Below are 22,519 nucleotides of genomic sequence, written 5' to 3'. Positions count from 1 at the left end.
AACAAAAAATTCGAAAAGTGTTTCTAAAAATCCCGTACAAAATCTTATTTCCAAATCTGCATCAAAATAGCATTGGTTATTGTTTGATAAAAAATTTGTGTTTAAAAAATTGATATGATTTTCCCTCTTCTTAACTTTCCACAAGGTTATTGCTTTAGACACGTGGATACTTCAATCGATTTCGAGTGGCATCGTATCAGCAAGATGCCGGAAGAAAGGACTATATAAACTCGGAGCGACAAAATTAAAGCTATACGTGCAGCTTTTAGCATTAAAATGGCAACAATCTACGTCATAACAATACTCTTAAATTTGATCTATCTGAGTTACCAACAACAATGCGTAATATCCACATATGAAGATGTGGATTCTGTCGTATCCAGTTGTACCGACATCGCCATAGACGATCTCATCGTGCCTGCCTCGACGACCCTCACACTGAACCTCCAAGAGGGTACCACGCTCACCCTGAGAGGAAATATCTCGTTTGGGTTTGATAATTGGAGTGGACCGCTAGTTCTGATTACGGGAAGTTCACTCACAGTCATAGCAGCACCAGGTTTGTTTTTCAATTATCGAAAATTACCATTAAGATGAACTCTTTAATAAAAAAAAGTATAAAAATAAGTAATTATAAATGGGTAAAAAAATATTTGAATGCAATACTTATTTATGCTTTTTTTGATCTGGTTGATATTTTTCGACCCTATTTTTCTGATGGATTATTTGTCGCAGCTACACGGTATACTATAAATACTTGCGTTCTGGAATCTACTTTTTTGAATCTTTCATTTACACTGCATTGAAAAATGCTTATACTGAAGATGTTTCCAGGTTCAGGTTTTGTTTCTTTTTACACTTGAACAATGTACTTGTCTATTTCATACTTTTCACTTTCAGTAACTATTATTGAAATTCTCTATTCCTCTCTCTACATACCAGAAGCTTTCTTGGAAATATCATTCAAAAGCCCACACTTAATAATGGAATTGAATGGAATGGAAGTATGGAAATGGCTGGGGTTTCAACCCTTTCAAACTACTTAACAGTATAAAACCAGTGACGCGAATGGCTGACGAGAAGGAAGGGACAAGTGATAAGTAGAAGTGACAAGGAAACTGATTACAGGGAAGAACCAGAGAAAACTGGTGCCTTTTCATCTGCTGAGCCTAAACAAAAATACGATAAACTATGGAGTATAATCAAATAAACGAACCTAGATGGAGCTCTCTAACTGTGGAGCCAGTCATAATAATAGAACTCTCCCAAGCTCTAATTTTTAACCACTTCATTTAAGACTTATTTTATGTTAAGTTTATTTATTCAGTGAAATGTTGTTTCCTTTGTTTCCTAATAAATCTAGAACAGCTGAAGAGTTAGTTTGTCCATAATGTTTCCATTACAAAACTCCCCTATAAAAATATTTTTACTTAACAGAAAAAAATGTAATAGGTGCGGTTTTCGATGGTCAGGGAGAACGCTACTGGGACGGTCAAGGCATATGGGGTTCTTTGAAGCCATTGCTCTTGCGCATCGAGGCGACCAACAGTGTGTTCTCAGGCATAAACATACTCAACTGTCCAATAAGGTGCAGCAGGATAAAGGACTCCAACAACGTCACAATTAGCAACTGGAACATAGACAATTCGGCAGGTGATGTGGTGAGTTTACTCCCTCTTAAATAGAATGTGAGTCATAACATAGTTTCAACAAACAAACCGAAGCGACGAAAACAGAACAAAATGCTTCTTTTATATGTGATTTGATAATAATTGTTAACAATAATTAAAATAGTTAAAATTAATAATTGTTTTACAAGAAATATAAGCAAAATGAATATACCGGGTGAACAACAACTCTATGACTTTTAAACGGATTGAGATAGCGACTTGAAATTTGGAAGCTATAATATAAGCTGAATGCTCAATTTTTTGACAACATGTAGTCATTTGTTGCACTTCCGGGTTGAACGGAAGCGACAGTAACTTTCGAATTTTATGTGGCACAACCTATTTTTTTTTTGGGTTCAGGAGATAGGATTAGCAGAGGATAGGATGCTGTTTCTAATTTTTTATTTTTATTTTTTAATTTTGGAAAATTGTGTCTAGAAGGCTGGGGTGACCATTATAAATACTATTTTACCGGCTCACCTGATCATGGGAAAAGTTGTAAATGTGACTTTTCTTTGCAATGAACTATTAATTTTTTAGGATAACCTAGTTTTTTCAAATAGCACCCTATTGGGAACAAAAACCTTTTAAAACCGACACCTTTTTTGCAACATTTTCACACTTTTTATAAAAACAAAATATTGCTTAGGAGACTTTGCTTCTATTTATCAAGTCGTAATGGTAGAAAATTCTGACAGGTTGTACATTTTCATTTTTTTTTTAAATCCTAATCTGTTTTTTTCTTTCCACTGCATGAGCATGTCGAGAATTTCTTCTGCATATCTAATGTTACCGACTTGACAATTAATAATGAATAGAAACAAACCTAAGTAATATTTTGTTTTCATAAAAATGTATTTACTTATCTGGTTTTTTCCTGTCTGTGAGCTTATTTTATAACTGATTTTGAAAATTTTTGCGCCAAATGTTGCAAAAAAGTACCGGTCTTAAAAGGTTTTTGTTCCCACTAGGATGCTATTTGAATGAACTGGGATATCCTAAAAAATTAATAGTTCATTACATTAAATGCCATTGGCCATTAGACATGTAAAGAAGAAGAAGAAGAAGAAGAAGTTTCATTTCAATGAACAGGAGTCAGTCAAACTTTTTTGGGGAAAACTAAGCTATCTTTTAACATCTTTTTGCTACCAGGTGTAAGGCTTGCCCTTACGCCTGGTGGCACGGAAATTTTGTATGACCCTTCTCGTTGTTCTAACAGCATGCACACACAGCACTTTAAAGTCACCACAAATTACCCACTAATCTTCTTGGTAGTTTATTAAACTAACAAAAATATACAAACAAGCAAACAACTTTCAAACATCACTGCACACCCGCGTCATTAATATAATTTTGAAAATGTGGGACTCAGAAGAGTTCCTTGAGAAACATATAGTTGAGACTTGGACGCTTATACATATGTTTTTCATTTTCATGTGAAATGTGAATTGAAAACTTGCCCAGAAACGTCATTTTTGTTCTATTAATAAACACTAACTGGACAAAATATTATTTTTGGGATAGAAAAAGATTTTATTACAATGAACGTAATAATAACAACAATGTATAAAAAACTAACAACTTTATTTTTTAAATTTCCACTCAAGATGGAAATCCTTTGTAACCAGAAATTTTTAGTTTACTATTCAAAAGTAGAATTTAATAATCTTAGGTATTTTACAAGCTGGAGCAGAAAAAAATATTTAACACATAAGAGGTACTTCAAATGTAAAGCAAATTTTTTTTTATGAATAGGTCACTTTAGTTGCTATGGTTACTATGGTTCGTATTAAATCAAAATATGACAATTATGGGTAATTGGATATAATAGGCTTGTATTAGGAATACGTATTTAATATTTGAAATAGCTTATGTGTTATGTACGAAAAGAGACAAACTTACTTTATATATCTAAATTTGTGAGTTTCAGACGAAAACGCCACGGACCCTACATAACACCATAGCGAGGACGGTTCCACTTTTTCGATAAGTTAAAGCATAAGCAAACTATAAAGAGACTGTAAAAATTCATTCAAATCCAAATCACGTTCCTGGACAATTAATTTGTTAATAACTTTTTTTTTAATTGCCCCGAATTCCTACGAAATTATCGCATATTCTGGTTATATATATATATATATATATATATATATATATATATATATATATATATATATATATATATATATATATATATATATATATATATATATATATATATATATATATATATATATATATATATATATATATATATATATATATATATATATAGATCATTTTTAAAAGTTTGAGTTCATTTTGTTGTTATAAAGAAACAGAAAAACTCATCTAAGAATAATGAGACAGAAACGCCGATAACTGGAGACGTGATGACTGATATTTTTTGAATAATTTTTTAATAATATTACCTTCGTACGATGGGTGATTCTATTTATTGATAACAATAACTTTGATAATTATATATTATGGTTTATTTTTTGGTATTGCTAGAATTAATCTTGAACTTTGATTTGCGCACACACCCACGACTTTTCCAATAAAAAACGAAAAAAAAATCGATTGTGCGAGGAATATTCAAATTGAAATTTTCAGAGCTTCTTCACTAAAACTACAGTTCATGACTTTTGTAGGTTTTGTAGGAAAAAACTATTGCTTCAACTACAAGTCAAAAAAACTGTTGATTGTTAATAAACATATAGCTGCTCAACTTTTAAAATCCGATAGCAACTTACCTCCAAGTGTAAAATAAATAAAATAAAAACAATAAATAAATAAAACACCAGGAAAAATAAGCATTCGTTGAGCCATAGACATTTCCCATTAAACACAATGCGGGGGGGTTAGTTACAAAATAAAACATACCACGATAGACCAGAAGATATAAATATTTTAAGCCAGAATGAAAACAAAGTATTTTTACTGAACAAGTGAACCAAGAAAGAGTTTTTTCAACTGCAGAGTAAACGATGAAGATGACGTTGAGAATTTGTAAATTAAGTATTATTTTGAGTTACTGTTAGACTAAAAAGTATACTTAGCACTTTTCTTTTCCAAAGCAATGTTTGTGTTGTTTATTAAAATTTACTTTTAAATCATAAACCCGAGTTATTTCAAAAATAGCTATTTAAAAAAGCGAAGTTGTTTTTGGCTTTAAATTTAAAGACATTCTGGTTATAACTGCTTGGAAGTCTTTCTGGATTCAATGGCGAATTTTTTTTTACTAAAAAATCTTACTGACAAATATTCTCCATTTTATATTGGTCTTTTCATTATTTGATTTAAAAATAAAGGTGACATCCATTGCTGACTTAAAATCGATGAGTCACTAGACGTTTATTTTCAGGATGCAGCTCAACCCCAAAATTCCGCCCAGAATACGGAAGGAATACAAGTTGTAACCTCGGTTGGCATATCACTGTTAGATTCCCAGGTTACCAATCAGGATGATTGCGTGGCAATCAATTCAGGTAGTTTATAATCAATCTACATTATCAATAGTAGACCATATCTTTTTTTTGAGTTTTTGAGTTTAAAATTATATTTTTTGAATTTTTAATTATTAAAGGTTTGTCAAAAAGTTAAATAAGACGAAAGACTAAATTAACTATACTTGGTAGGATTTGCGATGGCATAGTCGGTCATAAAATCAAGAAGATGCCTCAATATTTTACCCGCTTTCACTCGTATACTATGAATGGCAAAACCCACCCACCCACCTGCCAGTGTTATACCTTTTTCTATTACGGCCGGGTGCCGTACACTTGACAGAGATATGGTCTGTTCATAGATATAAGAAAGTGACCAATTGCTTTTAAACGGATTACCCAAGGGTGGTCATTAACATACAATGCAACAAGATTTTTACCTAAAGTTTCGGAATTTAAATTCAAGTAAAATTGTGGTCCGTAATAGAAAATAATTTTATACGTACCTGTGTTTAATATTCTTTGGTTTGGTATACTACTTAGTTTAAGTTTATTAGTAATCATTCTTATTTCGTCTGTAATACAGTGTGTGTTGAATCGTGTGCGAATTATGCAAAATATGTGCGAGTCTAGTGTATCTCAGGAGATGCTCCCGCCCAAATGTAGACAACACTATTCTATTAAGACTAAGGAAGTTATAAACAATGTTTATTTGACTTTCATTGAACATGGTGTCAGCAAGCAAGTATCTATAGAAGAAACGGCCACATTGACGAAAATTCCAACATCAACTCTCTCTCTCTCTCTATCTTATTTTTTATATTCATATTTTTGAAAAAACCAACGAAAATGCTTTAATATATTTCCATTTGGAAAATACTTTGCACATTGCCCCGCTGATTCTGGCATGAAATCAATCAACGAAATATCTAAACTAGTGGTGGTTTAATGGTCACAGTCTGATTATGTTAAACGGAACGCATGTGATACTCATAACATGTTCTCAACTTTTCACAGAATTTGCACTTTTCCAAGATAAAAGTTAAATTGTATGAATTTTTGAAAAAAAGATTTACTTGTTGAGATATGGTATAGGAGCATCTTAAATGGATTTTTTTTCGTTTTTTCTGGCAAAAATTTCAACTGCAAATTGAAATATTCTCGTTCGTCTTTTCAAGTTCAAAAACTTCAGAAAGTGTTTGCAAAAAATGAACAGGACGCACTTGCATATTACAGGATCGAATGTAGTCGTATCGGACATCAATTGTGACGGAAGTCATGGACTGAGCATAGGTTCAATTGGCCCTAGTGGCCTTGATGCTGACGCTTTTGATGAAAACTCCATCGACAACGTGACCATAAAAAACTCCGCTCTTGTGAATGGCCAAAATGGAATTCAAATTATAACGTATGTCGACGCTCCTAATGGACTAATTAGCAATGTGCTTTACGAGAACATCACTTTCGAAGGTAATTATGTATTGATAAAATAAATTGAAATAAAATGATTTATTGCCCAAACATGTATAAACAATACATTTAAATTTGTCAATATGAGTTTTAAAAGTAAACATACAACGTACATAACAAACAGTTTTCGCATACATAATCAATCTTAAATTCAGTTGTCATGTAGCTTTCAAAGTTGCAGAATTGCAAAATCTGAAATTAGAGATTCTAACACATAAAAAGATGATAGAAAATTTAAGTCGTTTGTGTTTTTACGAGTTACGTACTTGGCAAGATATACTCAAGTCTTTTGCACCATGTTTTCGACGGTCACTTTCTAACGGAGATTCTCTCAACAATTTTAATGATATTAGCAATCCACACCGCTCTGAAAATATAAACATAAAGATGTTTTCCGAATGTGAGGTCAAATCATTCCCCAACAACATATATCTTTTAAAGGGAGATGCACCATATATCGGGTTTAAGTTGCTAAGTTAAGTTTTTTTTTTAGAGTTATCACTTGCTATGCCTCTGTCACTGTAAATTCGTAAAACCTATTAGCTACGCTTTTGCCTATAAAGGTAGACTTCTTTAAATAAATGAATAAATAAGTGTTTTTGAACACAAAAAATGGTGTCCGCTCTAGATAATTAAAAAAAGGGATCTGTAACTATGTAAACTAAAATTTGACATTTATTGACTAGTAAAGAGAATGGTTCGTGTTGATCTATTTAATACTTCCCTTTTAGTTGTTTGACAGGTATCCGTATTGTAAAATACTAATTTAAAATTGATCGTACTAGTTAAATTGTACTGTCATGAAGCGGATGAAAATAATTCAGTCATATTTAAATCTCTCATTGAAGAAGGGGTTAGTTAGTTTTGCCATATAGAGTTAGTACAACCGTTAAATATTCTGCCTAATGTCATAGTTTTCAGTTAGTGCGCGTGCTAGTAACTTATAATAAACTTCCGCGCAGAGTGCCTTTTCTTCTCTGTGTTTTTAATAAAGGAGATCAACCTCTAGTAGAGACAGTTTTAGAAATATTTATAAACATCGTTTTAATATGAATTATTCTAACAGTTTAATCAAAGAAAATTTCTCGACTCTTAAAATACAACAATTAAATACGTTTCTGGCTTGTAGTACACGTGCTCAAAAGAATGGCCAATTCCGCTTTACAACAGGCAGGTCTTAAACTCATTCTCCATAAAAGGTTGTAAAAATGGTATATCGTTAGAGAACTCTATTATTATTTAGATCTTAAATCAAAGGGCTGAAATTAATGTCACTAACGCACAGGAAATTCATGCGTTCGTTCATTTACTACTTGCTATAATTCGTTGTCTACTTTCCAGGACCGAACACGTACGGCATCGAAATTCAACAAAACTACCGAAACGTACCTCCGAACGTTACCACGGATCCTACCCCGGTGGGCAACGTCCCCATAGTCAACTTGACCCTCAGAAATATTGTGGGCAACGTAGCCGCATCGGCCGTACCAGTCTGCATAAAATGCGCCGATGGGGCGTGTCTCAATTTTGATTGGCACAACGTCACCGTAACCGGAGTTCTCCCGAACGATTGCAATGTTAATCCGGATGGCTACGACTGCTAGAAATCTTATCTGTAGAGTCTTAAATAAGTATTCCTGTTTTTCTTCGGCACAAATTTGTATTATATTGGAATATAAAAAGTGAAATATATACATCCCATTTCTCATCAATTCGTCAAGACGATTAAGTCCTTCGAGCCGGATTTGAGCAGAAGAAAGCGGAAAACCAGACGGAAAACATCGTCAGTTTAACTTTTTTTTGAAGTAATCGGATTTGATAGACGAAACGGTTTATCATAATTTAAATTTACTGTTACAGAAATTAGAACATCTTTATACAGTATAGGGAGGTCGAAAGTCAAATTTTTAATTTAGTAGCTTCCTCGACTCGTCCAACTGATTCTCGGGTAGGAAGACGGCTTTGACGATTCATTCATATTTTGAATTGATAGAGAGTGATGCCAGAAAGTCCGATAATGTTTCAGTAAATATCGCTAACACCGCAAGTGGAAGCCCATGGAAAAAAATTATATCGGTTATAGATGGGGAACTTTACCCTTGGAGAATAGAAATGGCATCGCTTGCGCCATCTAGTGCCATGTAAGAAACTACTTATAGCGAAGTTCAGAACCAAATTCCTAGTTTCTTTGCAATAATTTTATGGATAAACCTACGAATTTAGAGGGTAAGTATAAGAAAAAAATTATAGGTATAACAAATCAATTATTCAATTTAGTAATAACATGATAATAATAATACAAAATTTAGAAATGTGTATTCTGAATGATTTTTAAAACATATACATACAAGGAACAGCGAATTTGGGATATACCTGAAAATAGTTAATGATGACGGAAATTTAAAATAATTTTTCTAACAGAAACAAACATTTTTGACGAATTGGCTTGGATATGTATCATATCTAAGCATCTCGATATCCTGTTTATTTGAGAACAATAATTATACGCCTTTTTATTTCGTCATCATGAAAACATGGTGTAAGTCTTTCTAAAGCACAAATGTATTGCTCATATAATATAATCTTCTCCGATTTTGTGAATCTGTGCCTCTCTTCTTTTTCACCAATTTAGATTTTTTTTTGCAATATTCTTTCTTAGATACCCAACAACATACATTAATGTCGTTTCCTCTGTGAGTACTAAAGGAGTCGGCAAATTTGCAGGTATTTAAATATACGGAGGAAGTGTAACTTCATCGTCTTCTGGAAGCCCGTAACGAAATAATAAATACTTACACACACAAAAAAGGTATACATACTAGATAAAATTTATTTGTAATTTGAAAAGTAGTTCTGATTGATCATCTTCACAGTCGGTGCTTCCCTCATGCTTTTGGTTGTACTTACGTATGTTATTTTTCAATGAAGACAAATCACTGCAACTACGAAATTAAGAAAAAAAAAAACAAATAAACTTACTACTACGCAAACAGTCAACTCCACAATGAGAAAGCGGACCAAATTTTAATTTTAAACGTTTCTATTGTTAAAATTGTTAAGAATTTAAGACGGTAAGAACAATTTCCATATAGACCTATAGAGGCCCTGCCTATGCTAAGTATGCAACAAAATTTTGAGGTCTGTTGAATATGCGCATGCGCGAGATCTGAATTATAACTCACGGATCGGCGTCCTTAGTATAATTCTGTAACTGTTTTAACGTTTTGGTTCTTTAAGCGCTATAGACATGATACCAGCTAATTTCTTTCGAATTTGTGCCCGTAAATCGGGGCAAGTCTAGCACGTGCAGAAAGTTTCGCCTCCCAAATATATAATTATGAAGAGTACCAACGGACAATTTCGTTAAAAAACTGTAGGTTTTGAAAAATGTAACCAAGAAAATTAAAAACTACTATAAAACAAGTCAATAAACAATTAGGCCTAAAAATAACAGAATTAACATTACCAAACTCTAAAAAGTATCGTTTATTGTCTTAAAATTATAAAAAACATTTTTCTAGCAAAAATTGCATGGCGGCAAAAATATTTCACAGCAATTGTTAAATGCAAAAAATACGTGTAGAAATTGCATTGTCTACCGGGCTTTAAATACTAGTGCAAGATTGTGGTTCATGCCACAACTACGACTTAATCAAAATAACATTTTGTATAATGTTTTTGGACGAGAAAGAGCAATGGACTGTAATTTTTTGTAAAATTGGCGCTAGAAATAACGCGGCGATTCAAAAAATAATATATTCCATAGGCTACTTTAATACTATTTACACAACAAGCTTTTTTTAATTAAGGTCAGAAGATTTGGTTCCAGATTCTCGGATTTTTATATATCCGAAATGATGTTGACAGTTTCAGAGATTTTATTAAAGAGATATTCTAATTCGAAACTAACCAGAATATATTGGGTTGTTCGGAAAGTCATTTCGTTTTTTTTGGGGAACATGAAAGACAGTTTTCGTATAATGAATAAATATTTTATTAAATTATATATTGGCCATTCTGGTCCAACACCTTTTGCCATCTTTCTGGCAGTAACATAATTCCCCTCTCATAAAAGTTTTGGTCCTTGCTGGCAAAAAACTGGTTCAGGTGGTTTTTGACATTTTCATTTGAGGTAAAGGTTTTGCCATCCAAAAAATTTTGCAGGGACCGGAACAAATAGTAGTCGGAAGGCGCCAGATCTGGAGAATATGGTGGATGTTGCAGTACGTCCCATTCAAGCTGTAAAAGTTTTTGACGAGTGACCAAACTTGTGTGAGGTCTCGCATTATCCTGGTGGAACACTACACCCTTCCTGTTGATTAATTCGGGCCTCTTCTCTTTAAGTGAATCATTCAATTTGTCCAGTTGATGACAATAGACTTCTGAATTAATCGTTGTATTGTCCGGCAAAAGCTCAAAAAAAAACGATTCCTTTGACATCCCACGAAACGGAGAGCATCACCTTTTTTTGGTGAATGTTGGCTTTTGACATGCTTTGAGCCGGTTCATCTTTTCCGCTCCATGACCTCTTGCGTTTAACATTGTTGTATACAACCCATTTTTCGTCCCCAGTAATAATCCGCTTCAAAAATGGATCATTTTCTTGACGTTTGAGGAGCGAATCACACACGTCAACGCGACGACACAAATTTCGCTCCGTAAGGACATGGGGCACCCACACATCGAGCTTCGAGGTTAAGCCCATGCCTTTCAAATGGCCATTAACAGTCGAATTCGACAAATTTAATCTCTCACCGATCTCTCGTGTGGTTATTCGCCGATTTGCATCAACTAATGCCTTTATCGCATCTTTGTCAGCTTCGACCGGCCTTCCAGACCGTGGTGCATCTTCGACATCAAAATTGCCGGATTGAAATTTTGCAAACCAGTTCTGGCACTGGCGTACTGTTAACACGGCCTTCTCCGTACACATCCGTCAATTTTTTTCTCGCTTGGACAGCATTTTTACCTTTTCTGAAGTAAAAAAGTAAAATATGACGAAAATGCTGCTTATTGCTCTCCATATTTAAAAGGGCACCAACCAAAAACTACTGCATAGAATTAATAGAACTTTTTCACACACAAGCCTTGCAATATCAGCTCTCAAGACATATAATGGTTATGCGGCTTAAGTGTGAAGTTGGTTTCGGAAAAACGTAATTAAGTCCTCTGACGGGAAAAAACGAAATGACTTTCCGAACAACCTTATAGTTTGGATCTAATGTAATGATTTTTAATTGTTCAATGATATAAAAGCTGGATGTTTTGCTGGAGAATATGGTGCTGACAATAGGTCGACGGGGTAATCCTGATTTACGAATCTTAAGAAGTTTGTAGAGGCGAGTTCATGACCATCGATCTTTACCTGCTTTTAGGATTACGATGTCAAGATTAGATTTTGCCTTGTTCACTAGCGTTGACGTTGGTTTGACAAAGGATCGAACTCGGACAAGGTGGAAACAATTTCCAGATATAGAGACAGAAGATTTGGTCTCTTTCCTTACTGTATCTTTATGGGGCAAGGAGTTTGGTAGTTTTTCAAATTTTTCAATGGTATTCTGGCTATAAGAAAAACGAAGATTTTCAACTTTGCCATGAATCTGCGAAAATAATGTTATGTGTTGTGCTGCACTTTCTACTCCATTGGAATATTTAAAAGAGTGGTTAAAAGGCAGCAACCTTGTTTAATTCCTCTTGTGCAGAGGTCCGGTCTCCAATTTTTCATCTGATTTTCCCTGTAGACCATGTTTTGCTAAAGCTCTAGGGTAATCCATAGTTTTTGAAGATGGAGACAATCACAGGCCTTGAGCAATTTAATTAAAGTAACATGGAGTTTTCTTCCGTTTGCCGGGATGTTTTCAATTAGCAGATAGGTTAATTTTTAAATACCTTTTATTATTATTATTAGGATTAGCTGAATGTGCAAGAGAATAACAAACGAAATCGTCTAGCAAGAATCCATTTGATGCGATTTTTAGCATTGAAAACCTTCGGGAAGGTAGTTGCAGCTATTCATCGCCTCCGTTCCACCCACTGTAACGCCGTGCCAGTGCCAATCGCTGCAGGCGCCATCTGCGCAATTGATGTAAACGGGAACCGCCTGTGGGACGACGGTTCCCGTGATATTGTTAAAAATGAGATTCGTTATCGGAATATTGTCCCTGGGGCTCGGGTTCGAGGTGGAATTTTCGGGAACGTCTACGTAGTTTTGCTGGATATTGATCCCGTACTCCTGCAAGCCTAAGTATACATCCATAATAAAAATAAAACAAATCGTACATCCTCGAAGCGGCCTGGTTTCACAAAACCATAAAGATTCAAACTTGGACTTCGGTCTCGAAAATAATTACAAATATTGCAAAATGTTACAACCATCATCAGATCTATTTTGAAAACATTTCCTTACTAAATGCTTGTTTTGAGTAGAGAATATTAAAAACCTGTAGAACAAGGAATTAAACGAGGCAAATTTTAAGAGAGGACAAAATCGAATTCAGTTCTCTTAACTTTGCTGACTAATATAAGATCAGAAAATGATTTCTCCAAGGTAATAGTATATTATGTAACAAGTGCGGTAAAGGGCACTAGTTCATTTGGCACTAGCGGAGCGAGTGCTTAATAAACGAGTGAGATAAAGACCGTGACGAAAAAATCACAATTTAAATAACAGAAAAAACATTTTTCTCGGTTTTCACTTGCTTTTTCGACTTGAAGAACATTTTTTTGGGAAAAACGCGTGTATGGCTTTTGTAGACCATAAAATTTACTACAAAAGCTGTTAAGTTGTAGAGCTGTGAAAATAAATGTTTAGGATTTATTTATTTATTACTTTTACATTAAAGAGCAATTAATTTTAAACAAAAAAATTCTTTATTTGAGTTATTATATGATTGAAGTTTATAATTTCCAAAATTATTTTGGAATCAAATAGAGAAAAATATTAATTATAATTAAATAATAATTAGTTACAGACCTTTAGAAACTGTTCATGTTTGTAATCCAGTGACCACTTTAAAATTTAGTAAATGAATATAAATTTTAATTAGTAAATAAAGATATGTAGAAGTGTAATTTTTTATGTTATTTTGGAGTTTCTGTTGAGTCAACTCACAGACTCTACAGAACACTAAGGTTAGAGCGATGGGTTAGATCTATTAGGGCACAGATCCCACTTGAAATAATTCCCTGCTCCGCAACCCGTAACCTGTTTTTTCAAAACATCACCCATCACTCCCACTTTTTGAAAAAAATAATTAATGTTCACAGTTTTATTATGTCCCCGTTGTTCTTCTCAACTTATGAAATTATGCAGACGCCTATTGCTTAAGTGTTAAAATTAATGCAAAATAATAATTAATGAGAAAAATGGTCAAATCATTTGAACCATTTCGAAAAAGGCTTACCAGAAAACACTATGTTCTCGTACGTAACATTATTAATGATTCCTTCTCCGCTATCTGCATGGGTCCTTATGTGTATGGCATTCCATCCTCCTACTACGACGCTGTTGGTAAACGTAACGTTCTCCAAGGTGTTTGATTCTATGGAATCGTTGCTGAAACCAACCGATATACTGATCCCTTTGCTTCCGTGGCAGAAAACATTGTCAACCAGAACATTTGATCCTTGGAAAAAACATTATTTGATAACACCATTTTTGCAAATACACCAAACCTTACAAAACTAAAATATTAGATAAATAAATCTTACGAAATTGCCGTAGCCGGCAATTTAGGAGAACTTCAATAAGTTATTAAACAAAAGTCATTTCGTTTTTTTTTTGGGGAACATGAAAGACAGTTTTCGTATAATGAATAAATATTTTATTAAATTATATATTAGCCATTCTGGTCCAATACCTTTTGCCATCTTTCTGGCAGTAACATAATTCCCCTCTCATAAAAGTTTCGGTCCTTGCTGGCAAAAAACTGGTTCAGGTGGTTTTTGACATCTTCATTTGAGGTAAAGGTTTTGCCATCCAAAAAATTTTGCAGGGACCGGAACAAATAGTAGTCGGAAGGCGCCAGATCTGGAGAATATGGTGGATGTTGCAGTACGTCCCATTCAAGCTGTAAAAGTTTTTGGCGAGTGACCAAACTTGTGTGAGGTCTCGCATTATCCTTGTGGAACACTACACCCTTCCTGTTGATTAATTCGGGCCTCTTCTCTTTAAGTGAATCATTCAATTTGTCCAGTTGATGTCCATAGACTTCTGGATTAATCGTTGTATTGTCCGGCAAAAGCTCAAAAAAAAACGATTCCTTTGACATCCCACCAAACGGAGAGCATCACCTTTTTTTGGTGAATGTTGGCTTTTGACACGCTTTGAGCCGGTTCATCTTTTCTGCTCCATGACCTCTTGCGTTTAACATTGTTGTATACAACCCATTTTTCGTCCCCAGTAATATTCCGCTTCAAAAATAGATCATTTTCTTGACGTTTGAGGAGCGAATCACACACGTCAACGCGACGACACAAATTTCGCTCCGTAAGGACATGGGGCACCCACACATCGAGCTTCGAGGTTAAGCCCATGCCTTTCAAATGGCCATAAACAGTCGAATTCGACAAATTTAATCTCTCACCGATCTCTCGTGTGGTTATTCGCCGATTTGCATCAACTAATGCCTTTATCGCATCTTTGTCAGCTTCGACCGGCCTTCCAGACCGTGGTGCATCTTCGACATCAAAATTGCCGGATCGAAATTCGAAATTTTGCAAACCAGTTCTGGCACTGGCGTACTGTTAACACGCCTTCTCCATACACATCCGTCAATTTTTTTCTCGCTTGGACAGCATTTTTACCTTTTCTGAAGTAAAAAAGTAAAATATGACGAAAATGCTGCTTATTGCTCTCCATATTTAAAAGGGCACCAACCAAAAACTACTGCGTAGAATTAATAGAACTTTTTCACACACAAGCCTTGCATTATCAGCTCTCAAGACATATAATGGTTATGCGGCTTAAGTGTGAAGTTGGTTTCGAAAAAACCTAATTAAGTCCTCTGACGGGAAAAAACGAAATGACTTTCCGAACAACCTTATACAAGGCACCAATGACAACAAAAACAACAAGTGCTACAACATATTGAAAACTGCTATTTGATTGAATAGTGTCTTATTTTAAATTTCGTTCCCTGTCCGTTCATATCAGAATATCAGGTGCTTAGATCACAATTACCTCACAGCCAAAGGGTAAAATTTACCTTTTATTGCCACAAGGCATTAAACGAGATAGCAAATCAGAATAAAATAACGCTGTTAGGAGTAGCAGAGCACGAAAGGGGAGAAAAAATTATCTGCCAAAGCTCGTCAAGGCGCATAATTAAGTTAGCTCTTTTTTATGGGGTGGTAAATCCATTGTAGCACTCGTAATAAAAATTAATTAAAAAAGGATAGCGCCATTGGTTGAAGGACACGACGACATTATCGAAAGCTGCGTCCTAATTAGGAATAGGAAAGTAGATATTGCTTTATAAATTTAGAGGGATTGGCAGGTGTTATAAACTAGGCTATAAACTGTCTCTCCCAAACTGTAATTTGTAATATGCACAAGGAAAATCTTACGCTTATTAACGCACAGCGTAATTCTTGTTATAGAAATACATTGTCTGTACTTTTCTGTCTTGAATTCTCACTTATCAAATATATGAACATATATTCCTTTTGCTGCCTGTCGATAAAATAGTTTTGTTCTGTGTTGCATATGTACAAAGTATGTTCAAAATAAAGCAAAGTAGTGAAGGTACCCAATACAGATGACATAGGTCCCGAGAAACATTGTTGGTTATCGGATTAAGTTAGGCTTTTACAAATAAATTTAAATGTTTGGTGGTGTTAAAAATAAGCAAACATTTTAAGTTTGGAGCCCATGGTGCCATCTAGATTTGATTAGTTGTAACCCGGTGCCTGGGATGTACGTTGCTATGAGGTTATGTGCATGGTAAATTATTTGTTATCGAAGACTTTAACGGAACGAATGGGTTTTGGTTTTTCTTTCAGACCGGGAGTGCCAATTCATATTCATTATCCTCTGGTTTCTAGCTCAAGCTTTAGTTCTGCGTTTATACTCTATTGACTTGATGTTTACCCTACAGTGGCGAAACGACTTACGCGAATTGATATCACTTAGAAATTACTAAATTATTTAATTAAGAAAACGTTTACCGGAACGCACAGATACACAGTCATCCTGGTTGAATACGACCATATCTCTAATTACGACGTTGGTCGAATTCCATATGTCGAAGCCATCCGTGTTGAGGCTGTATTTGTTCAACGGCGCGACATCCTAAAACGGAATTTGGCCTATACTATTAATACATAAGAGTGTACTGCAGAAAGTCAAAACTGAATACTGACTAACCGGTTGCTAGGCTGATTTTTAAAGCTTAAAACCCCTAAGATAGTCCGGAAAGTTTTTTGAATGTTTCTTTTTGCTAACTAACCAAAACTTGCCAGGCTATTTCCTCAAGAAAAATAAAAGTGATATTTTTTATTATGCGTATATGCAGAACACTTAATTTTGTCACACAATAACGTATTTTACCACAAACCGAAACTCAATTTTACAGAAATCCATTATCGAAGATGGTACAGCAGGTAAAAAGCACATTTAGTTGTAAAAACCTTATTACCCAAAATCTGAAATACAAATTGCAGACATCTAATCCTACTTTGTCAAAATTATATTGTTTACCGAAAATTCATAAACGTGAAAAAACAATGAGACCTATTGTTTCAGCTATAGGTTCTCCTACATACAATATTTCAAAGTGGTCGGTTGGAGAACTTGGAAATTTAAAACATCAAAAAGGAAGTTTTTCTGTAAAAAACTCGCAAGAGTTTATTGGTAAAATCAAAGACGTAAGGCTAAATGAACATAAACTTTTAGTATCTTTTGATGTTTCCTCATTATTTCCAAGCGTTCCTATACCAGAAACTTTGGAATACCTCAGGAAATTACTCGAATATAATAACTACGGTAAAGATATAATTGAAGAGCTAATCACTCTGACAAAGCTTTGCATGAGTCAAAATATTTTTGTATATAATAACAACTATTATGAACAACAAAGTGGCACGGCCTCCTTTCCTGGCTGAACTTTTCATGCGTCATTTTGAACAGAATGCTAAAGAAAATTTCGAGTACTTTCCTAGGACATGGCATAGATACGTCTACGATGTTTTCGCGGTTTTTGATACAACTTGCATGGACTTCAATGACTTTGTCTCAAACTTGTAACATGCAGTTGTCTTTTTTGGACGTTCTCGTTATCGAAAACAGTGAAAATCATATAGGTTTTGATATTTATAGTAAAGACACTAGGACTTTAAGATACATAACCAATGATTCTAACCATGCTTTTCAACACAACTGAGGTCGCTTTTACTTGAAGATTTTCACGAAATTATATATTTTCACATGACAATTGTTTCGACAAGACCGTGTCTTTATCAAATTTAATATTTACGAACTCCCTGCTACTATATATACCGAAAAATGACAATAAAACCTTAATTAATGTTGTTGTGAGAATTTAATTTTAATAATGGAGAGGTATTTAAATCTAATTGACCGTTAAGCAATAAAAAAATAATCTTGTCCTAAAATCTATATTGGACAAACTGGTAGATCCTTCAAGAAATGCATTAACGCACATAAAAGAGCTTTTAAACACAGCAAAACACATTTTTGACGACAATTTTGATATTTTATATACAGCTGCAAAAAATAGAAAATTAAATTTATTGGAAGCCATTGAGATTAACAAAATGAGACATTCAAATGTATTGCTTAACGATCAATTAGATTTAAATACCTCTCCTATATTAATTTAATTATTAATTAAGGTTTTAATGTAATTTTTCGGTATATATATAGTGGAGCGCCGTAAGGCATAAGAATGGTAAAATCTCGGAACCCAGGGCCAGTCAATGAATCTGTATAACAAGTATTTGACCGCATTATTAAAACCTCAAAAAAATGTTAAAGAAAAATTGGCCGATCTCGATTACAACAATTTTTATAAACAATTTACTGAAAAATGACAGGCGCAAGGGGGAAAAACGTTTACAGTAAAGATCTTAATTTTATATGTTATATATGTAATAAATTATGTTTGCAGAGTAAATTCAATGTTAATTTATTATATTTTCGCAAAAAAATGGTCTACAAAAGAAAATTTAACCTTAACTATATCGATTATTGTTCGTTATTGTCGTCGTCGTCGATTAGTACCGCTATCACCATTGCATTCTAAGCAAGCTGCAGTGCAGTTTAATCCACTTTTCCTGCACCCGCAAAATGCTCCACATCCTGTTTTGCATGCGCAAAAAATAATTTTTAGTAAAGATTCTGGAGCTGGTCGCTGCGTCATTGTTTGCGGTATCAATATTCCGAGTTCATTTTTCCAACCCCATTCTTCTGGTAATATTTCTTTTCCGCTTTTCTCTTCGCTTATCAAATTTAAAATAGTTTGCTTGAACTCAGAAGTAGTTACGTAGCTGATTTGCTGTCTTACCGATTTGGACTTTCTTCTTTCCTTCATTTCATTCGCTTCTTTTTCACATAAAAAGCACTTATTTTTCCAATCAAAATCAATAGTGGTGTTCTTTTGTTTTAAATAAGCATTAATACATCCTTTATTGATATATTTTTGTCTGCATACTGAATGCACGTAGACAAATTCGCAAGTATTTAAATACTGAGAAAGTCCATCCCCTCTTTCCACAGAAGCAGCTTTCAGTGTTGGTATTCCCCTAGTGACTTTTATAATATCTCTTAGCTCAGAGCTTAATTCAGAGGTACATCCAATTTTGTCACAAATGAGGTAATCATTATTTATATTATCACTATTCGATGGTTCACCCATTTTGATACGAGGCTGTAACAACAAATATTACTAATATCAATAACTAAACTTTATATCACAATTAATTAAAATTTCAGATGTAAGGATTGGATTTTTTTTTTAATGAAAAAAAATCGGAATTTTCACTATTTTTCCGATTAACTAAATTATTATTTCTGCATAAATAAAATACATAAAAATAAATCAACTGTTTGTGTAAGCACTATCTTATATAAATATACATTAAAATTTACCATTACATTCAAATTTTTAAGATCGATCTGTTATAAAATATACTATTGAATATTCACAGTTGTTTTCAAACCCATGTAATATAAATAATAAAAAAATACTTACTATTTATGCCACTATTTTCAAAGTTTGTAAAACTCAGTAATTAACTTTTATCACACTCACTGCATAATAATATATTTATTTTTAAATTATTTTAAATTATTTTTTTTCGGAGCAAACAACAACAACGTATCAAGCCTAGCAAGTTGCTACGTGTACTATTCTGTTAGGGCCCGCGTTAACAACACCCAACAGCTGCTGTGATACCTGCAGTCCCTTGAGACCCAAGATGAAGTTTGTAATAGTTCTTCTTTTTAAAATCTAATTTTACACTAATATAACTTAAGGAAAACTCCAAAAAATTAATAATTATTTATAATAATTATTAAAAAATTAAGATCGCACAAAACATTTTTTTAAACATTTTTCTATATGCTATGTTTATAAAAAGATTTATTGACTGGCGCTGGTTTCCAAAGTATAAACCTTACGGCACTCCACTAATAGTGGCAGGTAATTTGTAAATATTACATTTGATAAAGACACGGTTTTGTCGAAACAAATGTAAACTTCTTGTAGCTGGTTAGAGATTTTTTGTTTTTGTGTGTTAAGGCCTTTTGTGTAAATTTTGAGGTAACCCTATGTTCCTTGAGGATAGCACAAAGTAAAAATTAGCAACTTAATATTCTCTTACACGATCTCCAGCTGCGTTGTTTATCGACCAATCCTTAAGTGTGACGTCACTGGAATTCGCGATCACAACGCAGTGTAAGGGACAGTCGAGCACGTAGAGGCCTTGAATTAATGAGTTGGCGTCAGCTTGGATGTTGAAAAAGTTCGGTTTCAGCACTCCCCACTCTCCCAAACCATCCCAGTATAGCTGTCCCTGGCCATCTAACACATTATCTGGATAATACCATAAATACAATTAAAATAACTGAAGCAGGTGTTTTAATTCAAAGGGCAAAAACAGGTACGTTATATTTTAGAATTGCCACTAACTGGAGATGAGCAAAGTGTCACCTTAAGATGTTAGGTTCCTTAAACACTATAGGGAGTCACCTTCAGGGTTTCGGCAACTTTAGGCACAGATTTGGGAAATCCGCTTTCTTCAAAACTAGTGAATAAAACACTAAGCAATAATTTAGTGTATTCCTGAGTAAATTAGGGATAATTGGCCATTAATAACAACCGGCAAAGTGGAAAGGGTTTCCAAAGTTCCACCTTTTTATGTTTTCAGATTTAATTTTTATATTTTTGGGTTAAGAGATACGGTTTGTCCTGAGTTGTTGGGCCAAGATTAGCAATTGCTATCATCTCACTCATCGCCAAGGAGAAACCCTATTGAACGACTCCAATTTTGCTATTTACAAATCTTCTTGAAGTTCTCCAGGGTCGGTTGCTGATAAATGGTACTTCTTGGTGTTTCGCCAATCATCGTGTTGGCTTCTTCAGAGTTTTACTGAGCCGTTTTGACATTCAATTTTTGCCAAGGAACTTTCGTAGGCCGTGAAACTACTTCTTCTAGATTTCTCATGCTTCTGTTTTTTTTTTTTGTTTTTGGGGGAAGAACTGAGGAAGTTGTGGTTAATTCCTGGTTACGAGATTAGTTTTGATAGGGTGATATTATTGTATAAACTAAGGATCTAATCAATGAAGAATTTTGTGCTGTGTCGATCAGTATGAGTCAGTATTTTCTGGACGGAAGAGTTTGGAGGAATAGTTATTTCTAGAAGGGGAGGTGGGTTGATATTGCTATTTGGGTGTATGGAGTTTACGTAATTCAGAAAGAATTAAAGAGATTCTTGGCCGTGTGATCATATAGCAAAAACACAGTTTAGATTTTAGATTTTTTTCAAAAATTTCCATAAAAACATTCGCGATTACAGGACAAAGTGCTTTGTTTCCTGATATTCCTGAAATGGGAAGATCTGCAGGTAGCCTTTTGAATTTTAAGACGCCCGAAGTGATACCTAGTGTTAGCGCACATCCTCACCACTTTTCCAGAGATATACCAAAAAGCTTTTAACAAAAAGGATTTGGATTTATCTCAGCCTAACAACAGTATTTCATCTAATTTACTTATTTTCCGTATAATACTGCTATACCTTCTTTGCCCTTGTTGAAACGCTCATATGATAGTGATAGGGATGAATTGACACGAAATGATACGAAAACATGCTCACCCGTTTCGCCTGTCACTGTAATACCACTGCCAGAGATCTGTACAAGAGGTCCGCCCCATTCTGTGTACCCGAATGTAATCTGACCCCTTATCGTCGCACTAGCACCCTGCTTCAATGTCAAATTCAACGTTTCTCCGCCGGGAACCACCAGATCGTCGACGAATATGTCGGAGCAACTGCTGACAATGTCCTCGATCTGCTCAAACTCGGTGATCGTGCAGCCATCATCACGCAGCGTCGACGCTTGGACCGCTAAAATTAGCACTGCGCACAATACCTCGAACATGCTCGCAATTTTTGCAAATCAATTTTGTCTAAGTTCGCACGAAAAATTATCGATAATCGTGTCGAATCGAATGTTATCAGGCTATGGTTCAAGTGCCCTTTCCGGGAAGTGTTACGCATTTCAGACTTGAGCTGAGTTTTAGTTTTCCACTCGCTATCGGCAATTAACAAAAGAGTAACAAAAAACTAAGCCCAAACCATGTCTGTTGATGTTGGAATTCCCTGGCTATAAATGACATTTTCATTTGCGGTATTGTTAATCCAATTTATACGGGAATTATTTCTGATACTCTACGCTAGTTGGCTTAGAAAACAACAATTGATATCTCGTT

At 34.3% G+C, this 22,519-nt stretch overlaps 2 protein-coding genes across 2 annotated transcripts; one reads left to right on the top strand and one right to left on the bottom strand.

Moving 5' to 3' along the window:
* The first annotated feature begins 268 nt into the window (after positions 1 to 268).
* LOC132707676 (polygalacturonase-like) lies at positions 269 to 8,303 on the top strand. Its single transcript, XM_060679600.1, has 5 exons — positions 269 to 559; positions 1,453 to 1,661; positions 5,017 to 5,140; positions 6,335 to 6,568; positions 7,910 to 8,303. The coding sequence occupies exons 1-5, from the start codon at positions 277 to 279 to the stop codon at positions 8,170 to 8,172; spliced, it is 1,113 nt and encodes a 370-aa protein (XP_060535583.1). The 5' UTR covers positions 269 to 276; the 3' UTR covers positions 8,173 to 8,303.
* Positions 8,304 to 12,328: 4,025 nt separating this feature from the next.
* LOC132707262 (polygalacturonase-like) lies at positions 12,329 to 22,195 on the bottom strand. The gene is made up of 5 exons (XM_060679046.1): positions 21,903 to 22,195; positions 20,411 to 20,622; positions 16,736 to 16,859; positions 13,972 to 14,193; positions 12,329 to 12,808 (listed from the first exon to the last, which is right to left on the bottom strand). The coding sequence occupies exons 1-5, from the start codon at positions 22,186 to 22,188 to the stop codon at positions 12,543 to 12,545; spliced, it is 1,110 nt and encodes a 369-aa protein (XP_060535029.1). The 5' UTR covers positions 22,189 to 22,195; the 3' UTR covers positions 12,329 to 12,542.
* Between the last annotated feature and the right edge of the window lie 324 nt (positions 22,196 to 22,519).

The sequence above is a fragment of the Cylas formicarius genome, unplaced genomic scaffold, assembly GCF_029955315.1.
Source record: "Cylas formicarius isolate icCylForm1 unplaced genomic scaffold, icCylForm1.1 PGA_scaffold_9__14_contigs__length_23061073, whole genome shotgun sequence".
NCBI lineage: Eukaryota > Metazoa > Arthropoda > Insecta > Coleoptera > Brentidae > Cylas > Cylas formicarius.
Note: the sequence above shows the minus strand (reverse complement) of the source record. Positions and strands in the feature narration are given on the sequence as shown.

Bases quoted from the DNA above. Each gene is read 5' to 3' on its own strand.
- LOC132707676 (XM_060679600.1), top strand. From the start codon at position 277: ATGGCAACAATCTACGTCATAACAATACTCTTAAATTTGATCTATCTG. The intron at 5,141-6,334 runs GTAGTTTATAAT...TGCATATTACAG, and splicing joins TTGCGTGGCAATCAATTCAG to GATCGAATGTAGTCGTATCG. The intron at 6,569-7,909 runs GTAATTATGTAT...TCTACTTTCCAG, and splicing joins CGAGAACATCACTTTCGAAG to GACCGAACACGTACGGCATC.
- LOC132707262 (XM_060679046.1), bottom strand. From the start codon at position 22,188: ATGTTCGAGGTATTGTGCGCAGTGCTAATTTTAGCGGTCCAAGCGTCG. The intron at 20,623-21,902 runs GTGAGCATGTTT...GGTATTATCCAG, and splicing joins TACAGTGACAGGCGAAACGG to ATAATGTGTTAGATGGCCAG. The intron at 16,860-20,410 runs GTAAGAGAATAT...ATTCCGTTTTAG, and splicing joins ACAACGCAGCTGGAGATCGT to GATGTCGCGCCGTTGAACAA.